The sequence below is a fragment of the Arvicanthis niloticus genome, chromosome 14 (genome assembly GCF_011762505.2).
Source record: "Arvicanthis niloticus isolate mArvNil1 chromosome 14, mArvNil1.pat.X, whole genome shotgun sequence".
NCBI classification, from domain to species: Eukaryota; Metazoa; Chordata; class Mammalia; order Rodentia; family Muridae; genus Arvicanthis; species Arvicanthis niloticus.
Window position 1 is genome coordinate 35,678,341 of NC_047671.1, and position 19,044 is coordinate 35,697,384.

At 39.4% G+C, this 19,044-nt stretch overlaps 2 protein-coding genes across 7 annotated transcripts in view; both read right to left on the reverse strand.

Moving 5' to 3' along the window:
* Window positions 1-19,044, reverse strand: part of Sncaip (synuclein alpha interacting protein) — a 140,036-nt gene that overhangs the window by 81,480 nt on the left and 39,512 nt on the right. The window lies entirely within an intron of this gene.
* Window positions 2,135-3,236, reverse strand: LOC117719785 (uncharacterized). The gene has a single exon (XM_034518089.2). It carries the CDS (start codon window positions 3,138-3,140, stop codon window positions 2,169-2,171), a length of 972 nt encoding a protein of 323 aa, XP_034373980.1. The 5' UTR covers window positions 3,141-3,236; the 3' UTR covers window positions 2,135-2,168.

A 19,044-nucleotide genomic window follows, 5' to 3' on the forward strand; every position in this document is an offset into this window, starting at 1 on the left:
AAATTGTTTGCACACCTGAAGTTTCATGCTTTATTCTCAGTTTAGCAAAAAATGACTTAATTTCTACAATGGATTTAATTGTTTGGCAATTATTGTTGACAATGTATGGAACACAGATGGCAAACCTGATTGCTGTTTTCGAGGGAGGCAGACATGGCAGCAACACACACGAGAAGCACTGAAGAAGACATCTTGAGTCAGTTATCTTGGCTTTATTCCGACCATTTGTGAGGATTAAACTTTGGAGCAGCCATAGACCAGTGGTTCTCAAGCTGCTCCATGCTTGAAAGTCACCCAGAAGGTTCGTTAAAACATTGCTGTATTCAACCCAAACTTTCTGATTTAACAGATCTGGAGTGAAGTCCCAGAATCTACATTTCTAACAAGTTCCTGGGTCATACTGTTTCTTCTGGTCCCAGAACCACATTTAAGAACCACTACTTAAGATCAATGGCTATTCCTAGCTTTGGCTACATGTGCATTTAATTAAAAGATGGCGACCTCTTCCCCACATCCTCCATCTCTCCAGATGTTAACTTCATTATCCAGGATACGTGCCTGGTGCCCTCTGATTAAACTGCCTCGGTGGACTCAACTAAGCATTTCCCATGAAGACCACCCGGAAGTCTCAGAAGCTCTTAAGTCTGACTTTTAAAACATTCTCCGTGTCAAACAAGGGACACACAATGGTGCACAGTCCTTACAGAATTGTGGCTTTGGTTTCTTTAAAATTTACTTTCTCTACAGCACTGCCTAGCAACTAAGATATTCCAAGAGTCTTCTGTAAATGATATCCAGATTTATAATTGTGACAGTCTTTTTAGAGCAAGAATCCCAATTTCAAGAGAACTACTCACTAGAACTGCAGAAAAATCCCTAGGTATACTGCTACTACAAAGACAGTTTTTAAAAAGAACTATTAAAAATTAGATTTAAATGTACTGCTTTGTACACAAATTTATGCATAGACATTTAAGATAATTATTTACTGGACTCTAAGAGTTTAAGCAGCTACAATGACTACAAAGGTAAAAAATAAAAAGCAAAATAAAAACCTGCTCATCTAATTTTAATTAGAATTATAATGTGCTTTTAAAATTGAATCCAAATCTCAAAAGCAAATAATTGTGTGGATTCTTATGTTTTCCTTGTCTTTTGTGAATACATCCATTTAATGATCAAAAGAAGACGTATATTATCTATAAACTCAATGTCCTTTCTTTTCTGAAGGAAAACCAAAATGCAGTTTTATGTTTATGTGATCAAGCAAGGAGAGTGGGTTACGTGCCAAAGACAATCGAATATTTGTCTATCATACACACTTGAGAATATGACTAAGCAGATATCAACACTTTAATTCAATACTTTTTATCTAGCTGTATTTTACTAAAGACTTATGTTAGGGATAATGAATCGAATCTGCTCCCAGCTTCTATGACATCGTATAATTAAACCTGTAAACACTAGACACTGAACACCTATCTAATGCACTTCCAGTATATCTGGAGACCTTTCATGAAAAACACAGGATAGAAATGCAGCTTCCTCAGGAGCACCTAGAGGAATTCACCTAGGAATTGTTGACCTCGGTTTCAACAACATTGCTTTTTTAAAATACAACATATTGCACAGAGTAAATACTTAACATGGTACCCACGCTGAGCTCATTTACAGGCTGATGATCACTGACCTTCTTTAGAAATTCTACATTAAAAAAGAAACTAGACACACCCATACAGTATTATTCTAAACCAGTAGTTTCCACCTTTGGGTTGAAATCTGGACAGGGGTCACCTATCAGATAACTTACATTTCATATATTTACATTATGGTTCATAACAGTAACAAAAACAATTATAAAGTAATGACGAAATAATATGGTTGGGGGGCACCAAAACATGGGGAACTATATTAAAGGGTTGTAGCATTAGTAAGTTTGAGAACCACTGTCCTAAATAATAAACGTTTTAATGGCTGTTTTCTTCAGTTTATAACAGCATAATATTCTTTATCTACTTGTAAAGTCTTTCTAAGAGATCAGTTCCTAGAGGAATCAGCTTTCTAGCCATCTTTTTGGAAATTTGTTGAGGGCTTTGAAAGCTGCAGCTATGCCCTCCAGTGACAGGGCCAGCTTTCCTGAGCTTCACTTCAGCCCATTCACTCAGCCATTAAGCATATGGAGACAGAATGACATCTGCGGGCTGTGGTGTGGATTTTTCCTTTTGGGCTTTACAGAAGGACACCAGCTTCATTTTGTAATTAACCAACATAAGCAGGAAAGGACTGAGAGCAGAGAAGCCAGAGGAGAGGGCTGTGAGAACAGCTGGAATAAAGACACAGGCTGCCAAGTCCTTCAAAAAATAGACTAAGATAAAGTGAGCAACCCAAAGGGGCGTGATGAGCAACATTAACAAGATACTGAACTTGGCCCCTCGGAGGACCTCGGTTTCTGAGTCATCGTCTCCTATCCAGATGTCGCCATATGTCATCTTCTTCTTCTCTAGAAGGAGGAGAGCCATCCAGAAACAGACAAACACTAGGATGGCTAGAGGAAGGATATCAATCAAAACTAAAAATATTTTCCCATAGTAAAACTCTACCTGCTCATTTGCAAAGCCAGTTAAGCAATCCATGTAAATTGTTTTAGTAGACAGGGAGCCCGTATCATTTCCAGAACTGATGTGCTCCGGTTTTCTAGTATATATCAACACTGGGATATACACTGCCACACCAGCCACCCAGAGTGCACAGATCCCCTTCAAGGAGTACTTCTGTTGGCTCAGGTTTGCAGCTCCACTCAAGGGGTAGACAATTCGGTAAAGCTTATGGTGGTAGAACAAGGCGAAGTGTAACATGAACCAGATGGTCAGGGAAGTTGTCAGGGCTGCAGTGAAGTGCAGAGCTTTGCAGCCAACGGAGTCCAGCAAGACACCGGAAGAGTAAACAATCTTGAGGATATTCACCACCAGGTTTTTAATAAGGTGGACAAACACCAGGCTGATAATGAGGAGAAAAGATGTCTGCAGGCCCCCGGTGATGCACTTACTTGTGGAGTAAAATAAACTTATGTTTCCTACGAAACTCACGAGGATGAGAACAGCGCAGGCAATTATCTCAAGCACGTCTGCAGACGGCTTCATGGTAGATGCTGAAATGTGCCTGCAGAAATCTTCTGTGTGACTCCAGTCATTGGGCTTTCAAACTGATAGAAGTTGTTACTGACACCAGCTGAGGGTTTTCTACCCCAACTAGGTTGCCGAAATCTTGCCCTGGTACGCTGTCACTGTTCCAGTATACTGTGTAAGAGATTTCTGCCTGCTTCAGTAACCAGCTGTTGAAAACAAAGCTGCTTCCCAAGAGAATTGTGTTTCATCCTCTTCGGGGACTTTTAACAGTGACCAAAAAGGTGCAGCTATTACCATGTAATTAAGAATTCTCAGAAATGTATTTATAGTGTTGTCATACCTAAATATATAATTCCTATATAGGTATGATCAATGTCCAATGACCATAAAGGGGAGAATAAATTGATGACAGGGAAGGAAGGGTAGCCAAAGGTCAAATTCATCACACTTCATTCATGAAAAGAAAATCTAAAGAGAGATTTCAAAATAAACAAGTGGCAAATTAAGAATGGGACCAATAAGGCACGAGAGATTATAGAGGAACATATCAGTTTTGACTTCTCTACCATTTATGCACCTTTGCAAAGCAGGAATACATGGAAAGATAGAAGAAAATGTTGGTAGAGAAAGCAGGAAAGGAAAATGGAAAGAAATTGGAAGATCCAACTGAGGGAGAAGGGAAGCCAAACATGGGATTTCTGGTCTTAACCAAGTTGCTCAAACTGTTAACGGTTCGGCAGTGCTTAGCGAATCTCACTTCTAGAGCACAAGGGGTGCAATGACTTCTCTCCTAAAGGTGATGGGAGAGCACAGATCAAGGGTGAGAACATGGCACACAAATATCCATCTGCCATCACTGCACATGTTGGATGAATACTTGTTTGTCAAGTATGTCATAATGATTCATTCTGGGGATGAACTACAGTCATGCATCATTTGGTAGAGGGGATGAGATCTGAGAAATGCTGTTAGCTGTTTTGTCCTTGCGAGTGCACAATAGGGTAATTGCACAAACTGAGGCAGATGTGACTAGATCCCTCCTTGAGCAAAACTGTCATGCTGGAGTGTACAGCTGTACTTTACCTGTACTGAAATTGCTTGTGGGGTCTGTCATCAATCATCCTACCTTGAACTGTCAAAACATGTGCTACTGCCTGATCAAGTGGTACACTAAAGCTGGCTGGTGCAGGCATGAGCACTTGCGTTCATTTCTTCCTAACTCCAAGTTCCGTGGTTTCTTGTTAAGAGCTTACAGTTAGCTAGGATGGCTATATATGTATATAATGAATAATATATTATACAATTATAATCATTGAACCCCTGGTTGTGAGCATAGATCCCATGTTTATTTGTCTCCCTTCTCCCCCCAGTTGTTTCTCCCTGATTTCTTTCCATTTTCCTTCCCTGCTTTCTTTACCAGTGTTTTCTCCCATCTTTCCTTGTATCCCATGAGGTCATCAGAACAGGGATGTGCTCCTGATTTACAAAGGTACACAAATTGTAGAGACAGCAAAACACTGTGTTCTTATATAATCCCTCATGTTATTATATATAATATTATATATTTATATACAGTTAATATAACTATATATTATATATTATATATGTATATATTATATATGTATATAATATATATCCTTAACTTATCATTTATTATATATAATAATAAATGAATGATTTTTAATAATATCAAACTATAATGTATCACAAACCAAGGGTTTTTTTCAAGGAAACATGCTATCTCTGTGTTTCTGTCTCTGTCTGTCTCTGTCTGTCTCTGTCTCTGTCTCTGTGTCTGTCTCTGTCTCTGTCTCTCTCTCTCTCTCTTTCTTTCTTTCTCTGTTTAGCTTTGGCCAAGCCAGAAATGACAGATAAGAGGTAGGAAATTAGCTGAAATTAGCTGAAATTAGCTGAAAGCTTATCTACATAATGATAAAGTAAGTATTTGACATCTCCCAGGCTTTCCTCAAGGGTATAAGAAACTCCTAATGTACACATGACGAGAAATTTTTGACACTATAAGTGGATAGAAAATCTGGGCCCCACAATCCATTGGAATGGGAAAGATTAACTTCTCATTTTCTTAATAAACTGCTACGATAAATAGAGAAGTTAGTGTTTGCAGTCAATTTTCTTTCCTTCGAAACACCAATCAGCTTCAGGCACAGGCATTTTCTTCTCTCTCTAATGATTGTAGCTATATTAGTAGCAACAGCCATAAAGCCATAATGCTTATGCATTATTATGAACAATAAATTACTTACGATCAACTTAAACAAGTTATCTTGTCTTGCTTTGCAAACTTAATATGATTTAAACCTTAATATCATTCTCATTTTAGTACCGAGGAAACAGAAGGCCAAAGAGCAAATTGCTCAGAGCTAGCAACTGATGAGATGAGAATCTAATGCTACAGTCTGAATATGAAATGGCCCCACCTCTGGCCCAATGGCTCATCTTGTCGAAGGCTTCGTCCCTAAATGCTGGTGATAAGAAGAGGTAACTGGGAGAGACTTGGAAGATGGCTCAGTTGGTAATGTTTTTGCCTCACAGAGTTTGATCTTACAGAAAAGGCCTGACATGGTGGTGCATGCTCACAATACCATCACTGGTTCCCTGGAACTTGCTGTCCACCCAGGCTCGCCAAACCAGCAAGCTTCTGGCCCTAGTGAGAGACTCTATGTAAAAAACAAGGTAGATGGCTCCTCAAGAATGATTCTTGATGTTGGGCTCTGGCTTCTACATGTGTACACACACATTTGTGTGTGTGTGTGTGCACGCGCGCGCGCGCGCGCGTGCACATGTATCCACACTTATACACACACACACATTCAGAGAAATCGTCAAGGGATGAGCCATTGATGGGTTCATAGCTGAATGGGCATATTAGGGGAAGAATCTTTGGCCATGGTCTGGAACCTCAAAATCTGAGAAGTACACATTTTAGTTGTGTTCTGAGTTATTTTGGTCCAGCACTGAGAACACAGCTTTGCATGATTGGTTTACACAGCTTCTCCACACACACACCGGCAAATATGGATTTTCTTTTGACTACAAACTACGTCCCCTTGTTGATTTACAATTGTTCTATCCAACAGACAACACCTATAAATTTACTTCTTTGGGGAAGTGTCTGATTTATACGAGTCATGCAGGTTTTTGAATGGCAATTAATATTTTCCCTTCTCTTTCAACATTAGTAAGCATGAATGTTCATACTTTTGAACCTCATTAAAAAACCCATGCATATACCAGTTAAGGATGCCTTACATAAAATTAAAAATAAAAAGGCTATATCCAACATTCATGAGCTCCCACAGTGTCATATGCATACACAGATAAACCAAACATAGCCCAGTGGAAGCCTCACCTCTAAGAATATTTGGGGTAGCAAAGATGGGCATAAGTGGGAAAAATGGGACACAGAGTTTGACAGGAAAGGAAGGGAATGGATCTAGGAACAGCTGCGGGAGGGAGAGAGAATATAATCAAGATACGTATGAAATTACCAAAGATCATATTAAATAGTTTTTAAAAAAGAGAGTGGCCTTGATGAGTTTGAGATACCAGAAAATTCACATTAGTCTTGCCAAGTAGCACATGAATTCATTTTTTTTTTCGTTCCATACTAACTGTTTCAGAAGGTAGGGGCATTTGTTTTCACAAGCATGCTTTCTTCCTTTCCCTGCCCAAAGAGAATGATCCCACGTTACAGTCTGAATGTTTTACCATTCAGAGTTTTCCATCAAACATCCTAGTTAACAACTCTTAAGGTTGGCCTTCAGTAAAGCTCTCGGGCAGGGATAGGATGTAGCTAAAGTCTTTAAATAGTGTGGCAAGGACGACCTGTATTTCAATTTCCAATAGAATCCTCTTTTGTGTCTCTGATTAGTTCCTTGTCTTCTTGACTTGTAAGCCTTCATAAGAATTACCCCAATGTTCTTATTCCAACGTTCCCCAAATTCTTCCAACCTCTGCAACTACTTTTACAAAAGCAAAATATTTGGTGGGGGCAGGTAAGATGGGTCAGTGGGGGTACAGGTACTTGTTACTAACCTCAATGACCTGAGTTTGATCCCAGGACCCACACAGTGGAAGGAGAAAATCAACCCCAGCAAGATGTCCTTTGACTTCTATGTGCTGACCACAGAAGACCTCCACTGGAAGTTTTAAAGAACCTTGGGGTTCTTCTTAACTAGAAACTATTGTTTATGTGATATGGAGAGAGAAGAGGTAATATGGAACACACACACACACACACACACACACACACACACACACACACCACATATAAATGTAAGTTGTTAAATAAAAAGAATTTAGAGAAGAGAGAGATCTATGTGGGAGGTACTGGTTTTAATCCCCAGTCACAGAAAAGGAATTCAAAGCCTAGCAAAACTGTGTCAACTTGCTCTAATTGGCAGGAGGTGTCATTAAACTCCAGGCCACTTGCTTTGACTGTTTATGATAGGGAAAACGAAGAGGGTGACACAAAGGTGACTGAGTTGTGATGCAAGGTGCTGAGAAACCTGGATGCCACCCAGTGATCTTCAAGGACCACACCAGTGGGTTTCCTTGGTAGCATATCCCGGAGCACAAAGGGTCCAGGAAGCAATATTATATACTCTACCAAGGAAGGTAACTGTGGTTACTATAAAGGAGGAATGAAAAAAAAATTTTTTCTTTTGAAAACCAAATGCTGATTCTGCCAATCCAACTTCACTGAGGTCACATGAGAACATGAGTTCAAAGGTTCTCTATGGCTTCCATTTATTTTGGCATCGGATTTAACAGAAAGGGAACCAAAGGGGGATTTATATGGCCCAGGCTAGGTTCCAAATCTCAATCTGCTAAAAGTTATTTAGATTTTTTTTTTTTTTTTACTTCAACTCACAATCACATGGAAAGTGGTTCAGATGTAAATGCTTTTCTTGTGGCTTAAGGCAGTCTAGGTTTCCTCAAAAGCACATGTGAAGTTCTAAAGATTTCCCCTGGAAGTTTCAAAGAAACCTCTGGGGTCTTAACTAGAGACTGCTGTTCTTATGTAATACTGGAATGGGAGAAGAGAAAACACACTACACTGCCTTCATCTGGGCATTATGACCTCACAGTAGTGCTAAGATCAACTTCCCAGGCCGAGGGAAGGGCATTTACTCCTTTAACTTGAGTATGTGATATAAATAAAAACCTTCTAAGGTGTCACACCTGAAGCTTGATTCTAAATCTGAATCTTCATGAAGATGCTTATTTATTTTGGTGGAAGTCGGAATGGAGCACACAAAGGGGGAGGATGCTCCTGAGCAGGGCTGGGCTACTTTTCCAGGCTCATTCACTAAAGAAAGATGCCGCCCCAAACTGATTCAGAATCCTTTACCTTGTAACAGCCAGTGGCTGCCTCAAGTTTTTTTCAATTCTCTGGAAGGCTGTGAATGTGTGACCAGCCAGAGTAGGGACTAAACTGCCTTAACCCCAAATTAGAAGTGAATGGAGAGCAACTTCAGTCTGGATGGGGCCAGAGCAATTAAATGGTAATTGCCTTTTAGATACACTAATGTCACTAATTATATTACTGTGCTAAGTGCTGGGAAATGTGGATAAGAGCTTCAGGCCACTCTGGTGGGAGAAGGCAGCTCAGATTTATTAAGCCTGGCAAGGATATGGACTCCTCACATATATCATCTACCCAAACCCTTACAATAACCCCACGAGGCATTAGATTCAATAAGGCCAAGTGACCTGATCAGTTCCACTTGGTTCAGGACTGAGTCAAGAAGCCTGTCAGACTTGTGTGACTCCAAAGAGCAGTGGGCCAGCAGGGCTTTGAGCAGAAATAGAAATTGCCGATTTCTGGATATAGTGGATTCAATAATGGGGACAGAAACATGGAAGCAGGGGAAGATGAGGGAATTTGAGAAGTAGACTATGACATCACTAAGTGTGAGGACCCCGGAAGTGGAAAGAAAGCATCCCAGACAGGAGAGCTTTGTAGGTACACTCTGGGTCAGACTCATCAGAACACAAGAGGCTGAGAGGGGAGAAGTATCCCACAGAAGCGGGTGATGTCAGGAGCTCATCTTCTTCAGTGGACATTTTGTACTAGGTAGGAGGTTGGAGAATGTAGTTGGGGGCTTCAGACTTCTGAGATTGCAAAGCCTGGTGAACTAGAAAGCAAAGTGGGGAGAGTAGTTGTATATACCTGAACCTTTCTAACCTAGTGTATCAGACTGGCAGTCTGTTAAAGGATTACCCTCAGAATCTTGATCTGGGAGATCTGGGGTAAACTGCATGGACTAAAAGATTTGCTCAGTTTGGTCTGTGTTGTCTCTTAGATGTCTAATGGGACTTTCTCAGAGTCATTAGAACATGAACAGACATAAGTGTGTGCATATGTTTACATATCACATATACAACTCACATTCATGTGTGAATATATTCTCATATTGCATGTTTACATATGAAAAAGGTATGAGATGATCCCTGAAGTCAAACCAGACTCAATACCTAGTATAAATGGTGGAGAGTCCTTGGTCACTGCTAATTGTCTTTTTTTTTTTTTTTTTTTTTTTTTTTTTGCCAGTGTTACCCCTTAAAGATCACTTTCAAAGTAACAGAAGGACTTTCTGTTTATGATAGGAAGGTTCTTGGGCTCTTTGTTAAAGCCTAGAATTCCAAGTATTGTCTTTGAGCATAACCTCAGCAGCTTGACAAGCAATTGCAAAATCTCCCCAGCTCCGCTTAAACAGACTTCATCTGCCCGAGTGCTTCTGGTGACTGTGATGATTAATATTGAATGTCAGTTTGACAGGAGCTAAAAATCACCTAGGAGACAAACCTCTGAGCATGTCTAGCGTGCATTTTCTAGATTGAGTTCACAGAGATAGAAACGCCCATCTTAATGCGGACAGCACCGTTCCACGGGCTAAGGTCATAAACTCAATAAGAAAGGAACCATGCTGAATATGAATTATGTATGTCTCTCTGTTCCTGGACTTTGAAACAATGTGACTAGTTGTCCCCCCACTTGTGTCACAGTCCTTCCTTGCCATGACAGACTGTATCCTATAGAACTATAAAACAAACTGTGGACACTCGAAAATTGTAAACAAACCAAATGAAACTAAGAGGAAGGCAAGAGGAATTATAAATTATTGTATTAATTTAAAATTAATTTAATTTATTTGTGTGTGTGTGGGGGGGTGGTCAGAGGATTACTCTCAGTAACCATTCTACCCAGTCACCTTGTGGAATGCAGGGATTGAATTTAGGAAGTCAGTTCTGTGCATAAGTGCCTCCAATCTCTAAGCTATTTTACTACCTTGGCAATAACTCAATATAACGTAACATAGCATAACATATAACAGAATATATTATTTATTATATAAAAATACAATATTATACATTGTATATATTATATATTATGTATTGTATCATATATTATTATATATTAGTAGGTAATATATATTTATATTAATTTTTTTCCGAGATATCCAAATCTTATTAGATCCTCATTTTAAACATGTATGTATGTATGATTCAGGTTCAACACCATTTTTTCTTCAGGACTTAACTCTCCCATCAAGTTTAGAACAGGTAGCTGTACTCACTCATACTGGGCCTTAGGAAAAAAAATCTCTGCCATCTTCAATCCAAGTCCTCTCCCATGGAGAAATGGCAGCTGGTGGGAGTGGCAAGACAATATGCAGATGAGACTACCTGAATGATTGGCATTGGGTGCCACCAAGTCAGCGAGAGAAATAAGAGCGGCTCTACTATTTGGTGACACAGTTTAATGTTTTAGACTTAGATGCTTTTCCTTCTTAGCTTCATCTTCTGTCAGGGGCTCAAACCCTTGCCAGTCTCCAGCGACAGGATTAGGTATGTTTAGAGTGGAATAATTATAGACACCTTACAGAACTCTGTTTCCTAAGGCAAAGCAAGCTGAAGCACACGCTGCTTCGATATTCAACCCATTAATGTGCATTCATTATCATTATATCATTATGAAAGGGGCACTGTCAAGGCCACTGGGTGTGGCTCACGTGCACTTCAGGCTCATTGGACAATCTGGTTCATTCCATCAAACCCCAACTGAGTTTATGGCTCATTCCACCCTTGTTATCTAGTGAAATGTAGATATTTCCGAGCTCGCTCTCTCCCCTGACTTAATCTGATTCTGAACTTGGTAACTGTTTTACATTCCTTTGAGTTTCCTGACTTGAAGAATTCCATTTCACCAGATAAGCCTTAAATTTCCCCTTCTAATCCTCTGCAATGCTGGTCCAGCTGGTGCTGCCATTCCTCATGAGAGCTCCAAGTTTCACTGAGTGGAAACGTGGATTGTCGTCTTTATTTCTTCCATTCAGTTACCATCATCAAAAAGTGCTCAAGATTCTTAAATCTCTAGTGCACCCTGTGAGCTGAGCCACACTGAGAACCTTTGTGGTTTTAGTTTCTTTGTACATCAGTGGACAACAGCACCCATATTTATCTCCTATTCTTGTCCGATTTCTACTCCATCACCCATCCTTCCCCAGCATTTACGAGACAGGGCATCACTAGATTAATAGAAAACAGGAACTCCAAGAGTCCTGTGAGGAGACCTGGAGGATATCATGAAGACTAAGAGACTCACACTACTGGCGGGAACAAGTGCCTACTGTTATTACTATTCTCTTGCCCACCTGAATTATATACATAAAGTGACCCAACCACTCAGATCAGTGATAATTAAGAAATCATGACTTTCAGCGGGATTTCATAATACTCACATACAATCCTCTCCTTTTCATTCTTAAATAAGTCCAGCCCTCAAGAGTACAACATTAACAAAACCATCTTAATGGCCATTATTACTAGCTGAGGTTTTTGCATTCATTTTTTTTCTTTAATTACACTTATTTAGCCAGTTTTCTACATGACTAACTTTGATTTTGCTAATACAAGCGTAAATGTTCTCTCTCCCCTACCTCTCTCTGCTGTCACTAGAAACTAATGAGGTAGAAGGAGAGGATCAAATGATGCTGATGAAAGAGCTATGCTGGAAAGCCTCGGGAACAGGAGGGACAAACAGGCTGAAAAAGAATCACACTGGGGACCTTTAGGACATGATACAGTTCTGCATGAAGGGGTGACAATTATTCTACACAGGGAATCTTAGTTATCCAGTTTCCACTGTGTCAAGGTCACAATAGGACACAAAAGGCATCATGACATAAAAACATTCATGAATTGGCATTTTATTCTCCATCCCTGCTTATAATAAATAGCCCAGTGGTTCTCAACTTGTGGGTTACGACCCTCACAAGGATCACCTAAGACCACCAGAAAACACAGACATTTACATTGCATTTCATAATAGTAGCACAATTACAGGTATGAAGTAGCAACGAAAAGTACTTTTTGGTTTGGTGTCACTGCAATATGAACTGCATTAAGAAGTCTGAGAACCATGGCAACTGCATCTCTCTGTATCCATTACTTTTATTTGTATTCTTATTTGATTTTAATCTCCACCAAGGTTAGACAAGCAAATAATGCATTCAGGCCTGCAGTGATGAGGAAAGGAGGCCCTTTCAGCTGCAATAAATCAACATCTTTGGAATCTCACTGATGCAGGAGAATTCAAACCATTCTTTAGTACAAAACAAATAAAATCTGAGAAGGTTGGAAGTGAAAATGCAAAGCTTGCCAAAGATTTGAGACTCACAAAGTCAGAGACCATGATTCTGGGTGACTGAGAATCACAGCAGGCCATTTCCAAAATACCTAAAGATTGATAGACATATGAAAATGAAGATAAGGGGGATAAGGCTTCATGGGCGAACGATCTGACTATCAAAGAACAAAGAGTGGTCAAGGTGATGCAGATCAAGAACTTAAATGTTTCATAGGCAAAGGTGACTCTGCCATATATGTACTGTACTATCAAGCCTGATACAGGATGTTACAGAATGTGGATGTATAGTGAACTGTCATCAAGTCTATTCCAAAGATTAGACATAAATTTTATTAAGTACAGACTATGAAGACTTATTTTTGTAACTGAAAAAAAAATTTTGGAATTTCAAGACAATTCCAGTTAGGTACTTGGCCTATTTGTTTATTTACACATTTATTTTTACTATTATTTCTAAAAGTTCAGCTCTATGTTACATTGGCTTTATTTTTTTATGTGATCTTCTTCTATATTACTCTCTTGATTATCCATAGATAATACAAAACTGTGGTACATATAATTATACCTCTTCTTGAGTATATTTATAAACATTACAAAATAAAACTCAAGTGCTAATTTACCATACCCCCGTAAACATTATCTTTATTTCTAAGTACTGCTTTCACCTAATGAATGTCCAGAAGGAAAAAAAAAAAAAAGAGAGAGAGAGAGAACTACCACATGGCAAGTGGTTTACCCGTCTGGCTTCTAAACCTCACAGTTCTGCATTTTTAGGTCCAAGTATGCCCAGTTTAAACATGTAAAAATGGAGGCTCAGTTCAACATTTATTAATTCTCAGAACAATAACTGGTGGAGAAAGAATTACAATCCCCATGAGGAAAGAGCCTATTAGGATAATCCATGTAGTCCTGGATGCTGGAGCTGGTGAGAACCAGCCATTTTTCAGCTCAGTTGCTAACACAACTCTAGCCACTTGTTGTTCCAGAGCCAGAAAGTACAGCGTGTCAGCTGGTACTCTTCTCAGTTGGGATTGCTGAGGGCATCCAAAGCACACATAAGCATTCTTACAGATCTGCTTGTTTGGGGATGTTTCCCAAATGTCACTAAACATTTGGGTCTCAATGACACAAGTGCAGTTCTCCCCTAAAAATGCAAGCCCAGTGGTAGAGAGTGGTTTTGGGTACTCCGTGGAACAATGTTTTCCTATGTGTGTGTCAAAAACCCTGTACCCAGTATAGATATCAACCCTAAAAGGCTGTTTTAAAAAACCAGCAGATTCTTGGGGCTCTCACTTGTCCAGAACAAAAGAAATTCTCCTGCACTGGACTCTTTTCTTGAGAAGCTGAAGGTGTTAGGATTTGTGGCTAGCAATACACATTCAGGAATAAAATCTTCTCTTCAAAGTCTGAAAATCCTTAGGCTGATTATCATTGAGCTTTGTGTGTGTGTATGTGTGTTTGTGAGTGTGCTCATGTGTGTGTGCATGTATGTGGAGGACTCAGATAGCTTTCTCAAATGCTCTCCACCTTATTTTGTTGTGACGGGGCCTCACTGAACTCAGAGTGTATCCATTTGTATAGGCTAGCCAGCCAATGAGCTAGCCATCTGTCTCCATCTCCCCAAAAGCTTTAGTTATAGACCACAGCCACACCCATCTTCTTATGTAGGTAGTGGGGATCAAACTCAGGTCCTAATGCTTGCACAGAAAGCACTTTTCTGAATGAGCTATCTCCCTAGCCCCATCAGCGAGCTTTTATAGGCCAATTACATTTTACCTTTTAAGAAAATTAATACAAGTTATTGATGACTATTATATTTCTCTCATAATTTCTGAATAAGTGAGAGTGTTCACCAATTCATTAAGGTTTGTAGAGAGAGGAATAATGAAACTTCACATTACACTTATTTTATTCAAGGTCTAAAAATCTCCTGTTGCTTGTGGAAATATAATATTGGATAAGAAACCTGCTCAGTAATTTAAATGCCTTAACGTTATTTTGATAGTTCCGATCTAATAAATTTCTAGCGTCTAGACTTCACAGAAAGATTAAATGGATTATTTGAGGCTTAACTGAGTTCTCTTTCTTAAAACCAAATTGCAAATTATTATCCTTGAAACTATTATTTGAAAATAACTTTGGTATCCACCTTCATTAATTTTTTTATTGAAACAATTTTATAGGAAGAATTGTTCTTTTAAAACCTCACATGAAGTTATAATTATTTCAAATATTTTCAAACATTAAATTCTAAGAAACCATTAAAAAGCTAAAAATAAAACTTTTTTTTTTTTAAATCTATGTGATTTGTTTCTTGAAAGACACAAATGCTTGGCTTTAGATTACTTCTTTCTTCTAACATATAGTCAGAGGTTTCTCTGAGTTCAAAAGTTCAAGGGTGTTAGTTCTGGAGCATGCCAGAGGGCAAATGCTGCTTTCAATCAACAAGCAGCAACAATCCCTACACAGCAGCAGATCCCAGCAGTCCACCGTGGTTGGGGTGCCAAGAACTCATGCACTGTTAATGGCACTTTTAAAATGTGTGCTTACAAGGCTGAGCTGAGCTGGGGACTTGGGGTGGATTTGGGAGAAAGCAGGAGATATGATCAAAATACACTGTGTGAAATTCTTAAAGAATTAATAAAGTCATTTTAAAAGTTTGTTTTAACCCTCAAGGAGAATGCAGAAAAATGGCACTAATAACTCGCAGGAATAAGCATTATGTATTCCTTAGTGAATGTCAGCAAATATATATATATATATATATATATATATATATATATATATATATTACAAAGATAAAGGAAGAAAAATGATATATCAGGCTAAACAGGGACTTAGAGAAAAATGTACCTCTCTCCTGCATGTGATGCTGAGTTTGTCTGGAAGATTCTGTTCCCCAGAACGAGGCTTCAAGTAAGCTATGTGAAAGCTGGCATTGGAAGAGATTCTGTGCAAGGATTATACATTGCATACTGAGTAGAACATTTTAATTTCTCCAATCCTGAATATAGCCTACTTAATGACCTAGAAAGACTGAAGGCAGACACTAATGAGATATGGCTAAGAGCTCCTGCAAACTATGAGGTGTCCATGCTTCTATACCTGATTTCCCATTGTACAGCATCATCTGAGCGTGTTGGATGTGGCCACTGGGCTCTCTGCAGTGAGCAAGCCAACAAGCTTCGGTGACACATGACATACATATATTTGTTTGTGAGGAAGAAAAGAACATAGCTGAGGGGAACCCCAAGGACAGCTGAAGGGCTTACCCTCATGCCAACACCATCATCCCGAGGTGATTAGAAAGATACTGATCTAAGAGTGGAGGAAAGAAAAAGTGCCCAAAGTCCTGGAAACATTCAAACCAGGAAAAAGCCTTTAGAAAGTATGCCTCTGTGTGTGTGTGTGTGTGTGTGTGTGTGTGTGTGTGTGTGTAAAATACCAACTGTCCCTCTTTCCTGAGTGTGATCAAAAAGAACTGCTTTAACAATAAGCATACAACTGTGTTGATGGCCCTTTACAAAATATTGTAGTTACTCTGCTATCACTGTGCTAAAGCACCACTTCCCAGGCAACTTATAGAAGGAAGGGTTTCTTTTGGGGTTGTGGGTTTCAGAGAGATGAGAGACCATCAGTATCAGTGCAGAAAGGAGTGGCAGCAGGCAGGATGGTAGACATGGTGACAGAAGTTGGAAGCTGAGAACTGGGGGCTCACATCTCATAACCACATAGGAGGCAGAGAGAGTGATATACTTCTTCCTGGAAGGCCACCCCTCCTACACAACCCCCAAAGCCACCAACTGAGCACCAAGTATTCAAATACCTGGACTGACAGCAGGGCGGGGCATATCATTCAAACCACCTCACAAAGGAAAGCCAGCCATTCTTGCCACACTCTATAGCCACCAAGGTACACTTCAGGAGAGTGTTGAATGCCCTCTACACATATCTAAACATACACCAGTGGCATTAGCCTTAAAAGTGCTATGCTACACCATAACTACATGCATGCAGCAATAGGAGACATGGGGGGCAGCTGACTTACCTTTCTCGTTGTAAGTGTTTTTCCTTGTTTTAAAACCCCGGATTCAACAAAGTATTTTCTGACATCTTCATTGGCAGAAAAGCCCCCCCCCAATCCCCCTAGGGCTTCACACGTTCAATAGCTAAATACGTGTATGCATTTAGCTTGAAATAGCCATGTAGAGGAAGGAGAAAGGCTAGTGACATAATACAGCTCTATTTATCATCCCCCTCAGAGTCTGGTAATGAACCTGGGAGACAAACAGCAAGACAACTGTTTAGCTCCCTGTTTGATTCCTATTTATATCATGGTATGGGGTTGTTCCCATGCTGGGGACTTTCCTAGCATTTAAAGAAACATATTTCTCACTACAATATAGAAGTACCTCATCTGATACTGAAGATAGTGATTTTCCAACTCTACAGGAAAACTTGGCAGCTTTGAGTTTATATTAAGGTGGATTTTATGGGTAATTTAATAGGCTTTCAAGGGTCATTTTGACTAGACATAATACTTTGCCTCATGTACTGAGTTTATAATGTAACAGCATCATAAGCTGGTGTCTCACTGTGTATCAATATTGAGAAAGTTGCTTCAGCATCTCTCAGAAAGAAAAAAAGCAAAGGATCATATATGATTATATTTTAGTCTAGGAGAGCTTATAAATGAGGGTATATTAAGTTTTTTTTTTTTTTTTTTTCTTGAATGGGCACGTCACTGTAAATATAAAAGATACTTACACACATACACACACACACACACACAAACATACTTTTTTTTTTTTTTTTTTTTGAGTGACTTTACCCCTTTGTTTAGGTCCTTGAAGCAATGTTTTAAATTTAAATTCTGGTTCTTAAATCTTTGTTTATGTAACCCATGGACAAGAAAGGGAAGTTTTTGCATGGAATTTACTTTACCTCTCTAGACATGCCTGTAAAATGAAGCTAAGCTCTTGAACAAAGAACACACACACACCCTCTCACACATGAACCGCTTTCTACTTAAAGGCTGTATGATCTCAAAGCCTAAACATTCTTTTGGAACATAAAGCCAGAATTTATGTCTTGGCACTTGCAGATTTAGGAATGATGCCTAGAAAAACAAACATGTTTTCTTTAATTACTCCTCAAGGAAAAGAAATACAACTGGAGATTAATATTGTTGGTTAAAAATGCAATCAAAACCAGGGTTCCTATAGGCAGGAAGCTTGAATTTGCACTGTGTTTTAATGCAAATAAAAAGCATAAAAATAAATAAAAGGCCACTTGATGTATTTTAAAAGGGTTGTTTCATTTACTGTTTTTGATTAGTCAGTGTTTTTTGTTTTGTTTTGTTTTTTTTTCTCATGTTTAAACTCCTACTAGGCTGATCATTGAAAATATCATATAACTCAAATCACTTAATATTAGTGTGATTACTTCACTGAAAATCTGCTCCAAGACAATCAGCTCAGTCAGGGCAACTCTCCCTTCAATTGCATTTGTTGAAAAGTTTCATAAACATCTTGGGCCAGTTAATTCTTTCCTAGGGCTTCAAGCCTCATTGACATGCAGATGAGAGCCCTATCAAATGACAAGCCTGGCGGCCAAGCACAATGAATGAGCCTACCCACCCAGAAATGATGGCACTGTAGCCCCCAGCCCAGAGAAGCCTTGCCAAGAATTTCCTTGTGCTCTTACACAAGCTTTCTGCAAGGCCAGGGTCTCTCATAAAGCATCTCAGAGGATGCTCAATTCCCAGAACACCCTTCCCCGAATCCACTGAAATATGAGACAAGTAAAAAAGACTTGAAAAAGTCTGTGCCTTAACGGAAGTGAAATAAGGAGTCGTTTTCTGAAATAAGAATCATGTGAATTAAGAAATGTAACAGACAGGTCATGTAAAAGGATCAGTTTGAAAACCTGAAGTCTAGACTCTGCATTCGCAGTCTGGCTGGATTAGTCTGCTTCCCAGTGCATCTCCACACCTTGTGCCACATCCAGAGCATGGGCATCCGTGTTTCACATCCTAGGAAGCATGGTCAACAAGCGGCTGTGAAATATTCTGCTGATCACAGCCTCCAAGAAGTACCGCTTTACTGAGCTCTGAAATGTGGTGCTTGCCACGGACGTATGACTCTTATGATGGCGCACCTCCTTTCTCCATGGCTCCTGGCATGCCTCCATGGCATCCTTCTCGATGGCCCCTCACACGTCCTGCTTTACCAAAGCAGCCAT